This window comes from Excalfactoria chinensis, chromosome Z (assembly GCF_039878825.1).
Source record: "Excalfactoria chinensis isolate bCotChi1 chromosome Z, bCotChi1.hap2, whole genome shotgun sequence".
In the NCBI taxonomy this organism is placed as follows: Eukaryota; Metazoa; Chordata; class Aves; order Galliformes; family Phasianidae; genus Excalfactoria; species Excalfactoria chinensis.
Genome location: NC_092857.1, coordinates 55,886,818 through 55,897,166, shown reverse-complemented (window position 1 = coordinate 55,897,166; position 10,349 = coordinate 55,886,818). Strand labels below are relative to the sequence as shown.

Below are 10,349 nucleotides of genomic sequence, written 5' to 3'. Positions count from 1 at the left end.
ATCCAATCTGCTTCACCATGTCCTACAAGTTCCCATCTAGATAAACTCACAGGTAGCCCATGCATCAAAATTCTAATTACTCCCAGTACTTTCAAAGAAAAAGAGCCCTCAGCCTTTTCTTTCACAATGCCTTTCCCATGCTACATACTACTGTACACATATGTTAGCGAACAACTAGTCTGACAAAGTATGTATGCTTTTGAGAATTTATTCTCAGCATATTACCAATAAGGTGCCTGCCCCATAAAGTATACATGACCATTTAAAATACGTTTGTCTGAGGAACAGGTAATAATAGAAGTGAAATAGACAGTGAAGCTTTATTTCAAAGAAAATACTAGTGGTATTAAATCCTTTTTTCTGTTTCCATCCAAAGCACAGAGCCTCCTGGATCAGAGCATCACATCTATGCACCAATTTTTGCAATGAGCATTGTACAAACACCATTATACTAGATGATCCCATATAAGCTGCTGGTATTTGCTGGCCCTTCTCTCCTCATCCCACTGCAAACAGTACAACAGATGTACGAAAATGCTCAGTGAAGCACAGTGACAGACATCAAGAAAAAGGGAGAGGCTAATTAAATCAGAAGGCAATGAGATGGGTATTTACACTAATAAAAGCACAGTATAGTAATTAAAGAACTATATACTGAGCGTAGTTTAGGCATTTGCTACTGCTCCCTCATGCACAAAACTACTAAGGTGTTTGATTAAATATAAAGGGAAGACTTTAAAAGTTAATGATATAAGGCAACAACTGACTCCTGAAGACAAAGGATTCTTGCCCTTTTGCTTTTTTCTGCACCATCCTGGCTCAATGATTTTAGTGGGGTTAGGCCCATTACTCAACTTAAAAATTATCAAAACATCAGTAAAACAGCAAATTTAAGTACCTTGCTGAAATGTGAAAGCAGATAGATAGGAGATCTTAGCTTAGATGAGTGTTTCCTAAGAGGAGAAAAGAGAAATGAGACATCTAAAGATGTTGGTTATTTCTTATTGACTCACAGATGAAATGATAAAAATACAACCTCACTGAACATTTTGTTGAGTAATGCTATCAGAACAAAGTATATGTACAAAATCATGGGATTTACTGACCTCAGCTTGAACTGCTGAAATATAGACTAAAAGAGCAATATCCCACTGAATTTCTCCTATTTCCTGCTTGCTGTGGTTAACACCATATATGACATCTGTTTTCTGGATGACAGGTAGGATGTAATTATTTTTCAGATCTTAATATCAACTTAAAAAGTTAGCCAAAAAAGAAACACAAATCCAAATATGAACACAAATCCAATTTATACCTTCCTGGACAGATGGGTTTTGGAATCGTTGTTGAGTTTAATGCTTCTGAGGATCTTTCTTCTACCCTCACCACCACCAACAACAGTATTTTCTCAGGGTAATAGGTCTCCAAAGATTACAGTGGTTATTTAATTACTTTCCCTATAAGCTTCTCCAGTATTTAAGAGGGGTCTATAGAAAAGGGGGATTCTTTATCAAGGAGTGTAGTGATAGGACAAGGGGAAGTGATTTAGAACTGAAAGACGGCAGTTTATATTAGATGTCAGCAGGAAATTCTTTACTCAAATAGCAGTGAGGCCCTGGCACAGCTGCCCAGAGAAGCTGTGGGTGCTCCATCCCTGGAAATGTTCAAGGTCAGGTTGGATAAAGCCCTGGGCATCCTCATCTGGGAGGTGGCATCCCTGCACACCATGCTATAATACTATATAATACTATAATACACATTTCCAGTCCCCACTGCACAGGTAGCAGACATGCTGAAAATGACTGCAATGCTATCCCTGCAGATGAAGAAAATCTCCTAATCAGACATACGGGGAGAGTTTTGACAGAAAAAGTGACATAAGGACCTAAGGACTCAGCCCTGGAAGACTGAAATATGAATTGATAAAAATCAATTTCAAATTTTTTTTCAAATTTCAATTTTAATCCCCTTCCTTTAGGTACTGAAAGGCTGCAATGAGGTCACCCTGCAGCCTTCTTTTCTCCAGTCTGTTTCTTGTTCTGGGGGTTCCATACCTGGACACAGCACTCCAGATGGGGCCTCACAAGAACAGAGTAGAGAGGGACAATCACCTCCCTGTCCCTGCTGGCCACCCCTCTCCTGATGGAGCCCAGGATACCATTTGCTTTCCGAGATGCAAGAGCACACTGCTGGTTCACATTAAGTTCCTCATCCATTAGGACCCCCATGTCCTTTTCTGCAGGTCTGCTCTCAAGGACTCCTCTCTCCAGTCTGTATAGATGTCTGGGATTCCTCCGGCCCAAGTGCAAAACCTTGCACTTTGCTGTGTTGAACCACGTTGTTCACTCAGGCCCACCTTTCAAGTCTATTTAGGTCCCTCTGAATGGCATCCCTTCCTTCCTCTGTGTTGACCACACCACTCAGCTTGGTGACATCAGCAAACTTGCTGAGGGTGCACTTGATTTCATCAGCAATGTCACTGATAAAGATGTTTAATCAATAAGGATTGTAAAGATGTAAAGAGCACTGGTCCAAGACAGACCTTTGGGGGACACTGCTTGTTACTGGCCTCCACCTGGACAAAGAACCATTAATCTCTACCCTCTGTCTGTCTGCAGCTTTTCTACTAATTTCATATCCATCGAGTGGCCCACCAGTAAAATTCACACCTCTCCAATTTGGAGATAAGGACGTGGTGGAGAACCACATCAAAGGCCATGTTCATGTCCAGCTATATGACAACGGTCACCTTCCCCTTGTCCACCAGTGTTGTCACTCCATCAAAGAAGGTCACCAGATTGAGTAAGCACGACCTTCCCCGGTGAAGCTGTGCTAGCTGTCTCGGATGACACACTCATTCCTCATGCAGTCAAGCACATCATCCAGGAGGACCTATTCCATGATCTTCCCAGGCACAGAGGTGAGACTCACCAGCCAGTAGTTCCCCAGGTCCTCCTTGCTCACTTTCTTGTTTCTTCCTACAATAATCCAGGACCTCAACTGACAGGCACAACTTTTCAAATATGATGGAGAGCAGCTCAGCAACCACCTCAGCCAGCTCCTTCAGAACCCTGGGGTGTGCAACATCAGGCCCCATGGATTTGTACACTCTTCATCTCATGAGGCAGTCTTGGACTTGCTCTGCCCTTACAGTGGTGGTGGTGGTGGGCGGGGGGCGGTAGGGGCTATTTACTGCCCTGGTACCTACCTAGAGGCTTTAGGGATGCAGGACTCAGGGACATGAGAAATACTAGAATCCTGGCCTGTGTTTTTCCCCTTGTTCGTATCTCAAAAATAAGAAGTACAAGGAGAAAAAATGCTGAGAGAGAGATTTTGGGAGCATCAAGGTGGCACAACAGCTTGATTTGTTCGGACATCTCCGAATCTTTCATTAAGATCTGCATCATGATGCTGACCTACCCAGCAAAACTGTGTTTCATAGAGGAAGAGATGGTACCTCTGGCAGAGTCAGGCAAACTTCCCTCTGCTCACAGCAAGTGAGGGAGCCTCCTGGCACCAACGGGGCAGACCGAAGGACACACATTCCTGGGCTGCTCTGAGGCAGCCAATTTTGGTCTGCACGGCTTTTATCTGCCTGAGCAAAACACTCCATTTGTGCAGTGTAAAACCCAACGCTTGCTTCTGTCCTCTCTCCATCTGGTGACAGCTGCACACCTCATGATGAACTGAGGGCTGTGGGGAGCTTCTCAGAACCTCACTGGCACTAGCAATGAAACTGGGTTGAGGATTCGAGTCTGAATTTTGTAATTTATTTCTAAATTTTTGTCCGTTTTAGCAAAAACAGTCTTTACGTGGGATTCACACAAATAGCCAGCCGCAGCAGGCCAACAATGGGAAGATCTGCGTGGGTGGTGGAATGCCCTTCAGACCTCCGTCAGAATGGAAAGGGCCTCAAGAATCAGAATACACAGAAATATACAGATAGAGGAAAAACAGATTTGGGTAGTTACCAACAGAATGCGATGGTGCACTGAGGAATGAAATCAGCACGAGCTGGCCTGAATTCCGATATCATATTTAGTAAACTCTCTTTCCTCCTCAGATAGTTGCCACTGCTTTGTTTTAGGCTCGCCTCCCATCTCCCTACTCTTCCCTGTTTTTCCCCTTTCCAGGGCTGTGGGTTTATGGGTCCCTCATCTGTGCTAGTCGTGGGAATGGGCTGAACTGGCCTGTAAACTGTTGACGCCCCTCTGAGGTTCCCCCTTTTTTTCAAGGCCGGTGGGCCTGTGGGCTTGCAGCCCCCCGTCACGGACACAGATCTAAAGATAACTCCATCTGGAAAGGTGCTGGGAAGAAGACAGCCCTGTGGTCTCGGCTCACAAACACTGCCCATTGTAGGACAAGCAGAGAGGAATGAAGCCAACTTTTAGGGAGTATTTTAAGGGTTTATTTTTTTTGTCTAATTGGGATAACAACTATCACAGGGGGATGGGACACGACTGCTTTCACACAGTCTTTGGGACTGGCTGTGGGGACATCTTCTCTGACGATGGTGGCTGTGGGGGTGTCGTCTCTGTTGCTGGACCCGGGAGTGGCTTTGTGCCCAGGCTGGCCCACCGAAGAACGAAGCCAATGTATGTGGGCAATCTTCTAGGATTATTTTCTTCGCCGCTTGGCACCACAACCATCACGGGAGGATGGGACACGGCTGCTTCTGCGCCGTCTCTGGGACTGGCTGTGGCGGCGCCTTCTCTGTTGTTGGGCGCGGGAGCGGCTTCGTGCCCGGGCTGGTCCCCGCTGCCTGGACCGGCTCCCTCGGCCTCCTCGGGGCCGGCTGCGGGAATTTGAAGCGCGACGCCCCACTGGGGATCGGCTTCGAGTGTTGGCCCGCCTTCGCTGCCTGGATTGTCGGCTGCGTGCTGGCAGCGGGGAAGCCCTTGAGGACCTTGATGGTGCTGGTGTGGCCGAGGTGCGGGTGCTGCTCTGAGCACCTCGGGCTGTTGTACGGCTGCTGCCACGACGTCTTCTGGGCTGACTTTGGGAGCCTGAGGCCCGGCCTCGCAACGGGGAGCGGCTTCTTGTGCGGTCGGTCCCACGCTGCCTGGGATGCCTTCTGGGTGCAGCTGCCGAGGTGGTTCTGGAGGACCGTGCTGTCCTCCGTCTGGTGGGGCTCTGGGAGCAGGTCTGGGCTCCTGCAGCTGGTGCCCGTCTCCTCCCACCACGTCCTTGGCGCTGCCGAGATGTGTCCTGCTCCTCAGATAAATGTGGCTGGATGGTCCTCTGCTCTGTTGCAGGCTCTCTGGGCTGGTCGTTCAGCTCAGGCAGCTTGGAGCTGCAGGATGGGTCTGTTGCTGCCTGGCTGGAGGGTCCAGACCTGATGATGTTTTCAGGGTCTGGAAAGCTGTGGGCTGACTCTGGTACCACCAGGCTGGAAGTGCTGGGGGAGCTAAGCTCAGTGTCGGAGTGAGATGCTGTAAGGAGAGACAGAAAGGTCAGCAGGATGAACCTGCAGCCCCAGGGCAGGACAGGCTGCCATCCGCCATGGGACAGAGACTGTGGCAAGGCCACCCTGAGCACGCGCTGCCAGGCCTTGCCTCGACCCAGTCCAGCGGCACAGGGCTCTGCCTCTTACCAGCATCCACAGCAGCACAGGAGTCGCACTCCCAGGTGTTGTCATCGATGGACCAGAAGGAGCAGAACCAGTGTGTGCCTTTTGTGGCACAGGAGCTGCAGAGGAGCAGCTGCCAGGGCCTGGGGAAGCAAACGGGTTGCGGCTGTGAGGACAAAGCGAACTGAGGCAGGGAGCAGCCGGCACAGCTCTAGTGCTCAGTCCTTGCTCCACTAGCCTGTGATGAGGCTGAGGTCTCATGCAGATCCCCAGAGGAATGCAGAGGTCACTCACCCGTCGTTTTCTGCCTCCTCCCTGCCTCCTGGGTAAAAGCACTCGCTGACATCACAGCGCCTGTGCCTTTCTCGAAGCGACTGGTACGCTTCGTCATCCCACCAAGATGGCCGTCTGCCAGAGAAGAGAGGGAATCTGATGAGTCTCCGGTGCCCCAGGTGTGAGGCAGATGCAGGGCATCCCTGCTCATCCACCTTGAGCTCATTCCCAGCTTCTCCCTGAAGCTGACACCAGTGCTCGCAGGACGGCCGGAGATCGGGCCTACCAGGGCAGTTCCTGGTCAGGCACAGCAACTGGGCCTGAGAGTCTGCGAAGCTGTGCAGAAGTACACCAACCTGACTGGGATTTGGATCCCCAGCGTGGCCATTTTGGAACGGAATCGCCCTTTTGCTCTGCAGACGGGGCAGACGAAGAGCATGGTGCCAGCGTGCATGGCCTGTTTCTGCAGGAGAATCACAAGCAGCATGAGTGCGAGCGGGGTTGGGTGCTGCTGAGCACTGGCCATAGCCACTGGGCGAGGGTAGGGCTCTTACCCTGATGCAGCCCCGGTGGAACCAGGCCTGTTTGCACACTGGGCACACCATGGTGTGATAGGATGTTCTCTCTCCCACGGGCTCCAGACAGATGACACAGACCGTGTTCTGTGATGGAGCTGCCTCGTCTGCCTGCTGAGGGCAGTGCTCCCAGCAGAAGGACCTGGGCAGAAGGAGAGAAGGGATGGGTGCCGTGAGATGTGCTACGAGGAGGACAGAGAAGACAGAGAACCAGGAAGGAGAGGCAGGCCTGGGCTCTGTCTCTGACAGGATGCTGAGAGGTGTTGCTGCGGGTTCCTCCCTGGGAGGGGAAGCAGCTTGGCTGCTGCTGACAGCCTCTTACTTGTGCTGCCCAAAGTACTGTGTGATGCACTCCCCGTCCTCGGCGCAGGGCAGATGGAAGCTGCGCTTACAGCCTGCCTCCGCACAGCTGATGGTAGCTCCCCTTCCACGGCAGACAAAGCAGCACTGAAAAGAGCAGAGCAGCCCCCATCAGCGGTGGGCCCAGGGCCTCCACAGCCAGCCCCACTTCTCCAGCCAGGGTGCAGGGTGTGGGCACAACTGCCTCACACTCTGCAGAGCCACCTGGCAGACAAGTCTTGTCCGCTCTGGTGGGCATTTGTCCTGGAGCCAGCTAGAAGGGCTGCAGTCACTTTCTTTGTGTCCAGCTGAAGCCAGCCTGGGCCTCTGCCGGCACCAAGCTCCCCATTGTGCTCAGGTCCTCACCTTCTTGTCCGCCTTCTGGACTGTGCGCCGGACGGCATTAAGGGGGAAGCCAAAAATTCCCCCCGCTGGGCTTCTCCATTTCAAAAGGTCGTTGGCAAAGAACTATGGGAGAGAAAAGAGTGGGATCTCATGAGGCCAGAAAGGAAAGGAGCATCCATGGCAGGAGCCCTAGCTCTGGAGGAAACTCACCAAGCAGAAGTGGTGGGCACGGAGCCCACCACTGACAAATGTCTGCCCGCAGATGTCCGGGTCGACCTGTGCCTGGCGGCACAGCATGCACACTGCAGAGGAAGGAGAGAGCAACCGTGAGCAATGGTGAGCACCTGGCAGGGCTTGGTAACCCTGGAGGACGTCCACAGGGCCTGCTCCGTGCCTGCTGCGCCTGCTGCCTGAGGGGCAGGGCTGGAGGGGGTGGAGGGGAAGGGCGCTTTGCAGGCCCAGCGGTGCCAGTGGGCAGCTACAGCCCAAGCTGGGCCACCTGGCCAAGGAGCAGAAGGGTCCTGCCTGCGGTGCTGGGAAGCCCCTGCCTGCCCCTTCCCCCCCTCCCAGTCTCAGGCAGACCCCCAGCAGCCCTCTGCCCAGCAGCGGGGAGCCATGCACAGGGATATGGTGCTCTCACCTTGCTCCCCAGACCTGGGGGTCTTCTTCGTCCCTTTGGACATGATTGGCATTGAGAGTGAGAAACAAGAGAGTCAGTGCTCCCTCCACGCCTCACCAAGCCGCACTGAGCTCGGCCCCAGCCCAGTAGCCTTAGCTCTGCTCCCAGCCCCACGTGTCACAATGGCCGCTCCTTGCCACCACTGTGACATCATGGTGTCCATGGTTTCTGGGCTGATTTGGCCCAGTTCCAGACTAACAGGGTAGAACTGCACCTCCGGAAAGGGGGATCAGGGAAAAAGGGTAGAGAGATGGGACCCCCCAAAAATAACAGTGGCAACGATCCGAGGAGAAACAAACTAATTTACTAAATAAGGCGATGAAATGCGAGATAACACGCTACTATGCAATATAATGCAATACAATTAGAATTGCAGCTAATAAATGTTCTCAGATATAATCAGTGTCCAAAATTGAAGGCCTTCCTCTAGTGCTAAGACGTGCATTTGGGTTGAGCAGCAGGGAGGAGAGCCTGGTTTTGTGACCTTGCCAGGGGCTTTATCTCCTCTCTGAACACAAAGTCCTTTGGGGTGTGCAGTCCTTCTCTTCTGGGACAGGTACCCAGAACTGGAGAATGAACTCTTTAACTCCCAGTGCACCACATGATGTTATGGTGTGGAATACTGATAACCAAAAATCATAAAACCGTGACACATGGTCACCACCTCAGCGGGCTGAGGGTGCAGCACCCATGTGGGAGGGGCGGTGGCTCATGCAGGCAGTGCAGAGTGAGGGGCCCGATGCTCCAGGAGCAGGAAGGATGGCCTCCCTCAGGCCTTTCGCACTGCACCCATACTGGGATGTCCCAGCAGAGAGAGCCTGGTAAATGTCTGCATGTCAACAGCCCAGCTGGCATTTCTAGTGCGTATGCTGACCAACCTCCTATGGCCTGATTGTGACAGGACAAGGGCGAGAACAGTTTTGACTGGAGAAAAGAGGGGGTCAGGGGAGCTGCCAGAGGGAATTCCTCACTCGGAGCACGGTGAGGCCCTGGCACAGCTGCCAGAGAAACTGTGGGTGACCGTCCCTGGTGGCTCTCCAGGCCAGGCTGGACAGAGCCCTGTTCTAACCTGACCTGCTGGGTGGCAGCGCTCCTGTGGCAGGCACTTGGGGCTGGGTGGGTTTTATGATCCTAATGGGCTACAAAGTTGTCTTCTTAAGGATTTATGAGTGCATACAGTAGTGCTGAGTAGATAGAGTGCAGGTTAGTGGGTGGGGAGTTTAGGTAGGTGTGTGTATATGTCCTCTTGCATGCGTCGGGTTTTGCGTAGCAGATGTACGTGTCTGCGTGGGAATTAGGATGGTATATAAGGAGTGTGACGTGACGCAGCAGTAAATGGAGAGAAGAACTCATGGCATCCATGGCTGTGTCTCTTTCCCCCAGATGGACGAGGTCCCGGCATAAGTTGGGTTAATTGGCAGTTATGTCACAATCCTTTCTTATCCAAGTGTTCGCGCATCAAAGCTTCAACCCTTATACAGTTCTCCAAGGCAAAGTGGCATAGCCAGGGCGTGATACCGTTCAAGTCCACATCTAAAACGCGTCAGGAAAACTTCTGAGGTTTGCTTTCTTTGACCTGCTAGCAATGGTCACCATGCCAGACACAGGAGAGGAGCTGTCCCTTGACAAGGGCCATAGTCCTGGTATCCCACTGGAGCATTCCTGCTCATCCAGCCTAACCCAGTTTCCATCTTCTCCATGAAAGTGAGGCCACCGCTGATGAGAGAACCCCCACAATTAGGGAACCTCCCTTGGTGGAGATGTTCAAGGCCTTGCACCTGCTTGGAGATGATGTCCAGAATAAGTAGTTCCAACACGTTCTCGGGGATGGATGTGAGTCCTTCTTCCTGACCTTTTTGTAGATTGGAATGACACTGGCTATCCTCCAGTCGTCAGGCATCTCTCCTGTTCTCCATGACATGATGATAGACAGCTGGGCTGTAAGCGCACACTGCTGGCTCATGCCCAACTTCTACCAGGAACCCCAAGTCCTTCTCTGAATCTGGCCCCATGGATTTGTACACATTTCGTCTCATGAGGCAGCCTTGGACTTGCTCTGCCCTTACAGTGGTGGTAGTGGCGGACGGGGGAAGGTAGGGGCTATTTACTGCCCTGGTACCTACCTAGAGGCTTTAGGGATGCAGGACTCAGGGACATGAGAAATACTAGAATCCTGGCCTGTGTTTTTCCCCTTGTTCGTATCTCAAAAATAAGAAGTACAAGGAGAAAAAAATGCTGAGAGAGAGATTTTGGGAGCATCAAGGTGGCACAACAGCTTGATTTGTTCGGACATCTCCAAATCTTTCATTAAGATCTGCATCATGATGCTGACCTACCCAGCAAAGCTGTTTTTCATAGAGGAAGAGATGGTACCTCTGGTGGAGTCAGGCAAACTTCCCTCTGCTCACAGCAAGTGAGGGAGCCTCCTGGCACCAACAGGGCAGACCGAAGGACACACATTCCTGGGCTGCTCTGAGGCAGCCAATTTTGGTCTGCACGGCTTTTATCTGCCTGAGCAAAACACTCCATTTGTGCAGTGTAAAACCCAGCGCTTGCTTCTGTCCTCTCT

At 51.6% G+C, this 10,349-nt stretch overlaps 1 protein-coding gene across 1 annotated transcript; it reads right to left on the bottom strand.

Moving 5' to 3' along the window:
- Positions 1 to 4,617: 4,617 nt before the first annotated feature.
- LOC140264563 (PHD finger protein 7-like) lies at positions 4,618 to 7,793 on the bottom strand. Its single transcript, XM_072360418.1, has 10 exons — positions 7,742 to 7,793; positions 7,312 to 7,403; positions 7,123 to 7,224; positions 6,740 to 6,864; positions 6,397 to 6,559; positions 6,199 to 6,305; positions 5,864 to 5,977; positions 5,594 to 5,712; positions 5,375 to 5,432; positions 4,618 to 5,098 (listed from the first exon to the last, which is right to left on the bottom strand). Exons 1-10 carry the CDS (start codon positions 7,791 to 7,793, stop codon positions 4,618 to 4,620), a joined length of 1,413 nt encoding a protein of 470 aa, XP_072216519.1.
- Positions 7,794 to 10,349: the final 2,556 nt, after the last annotated feature.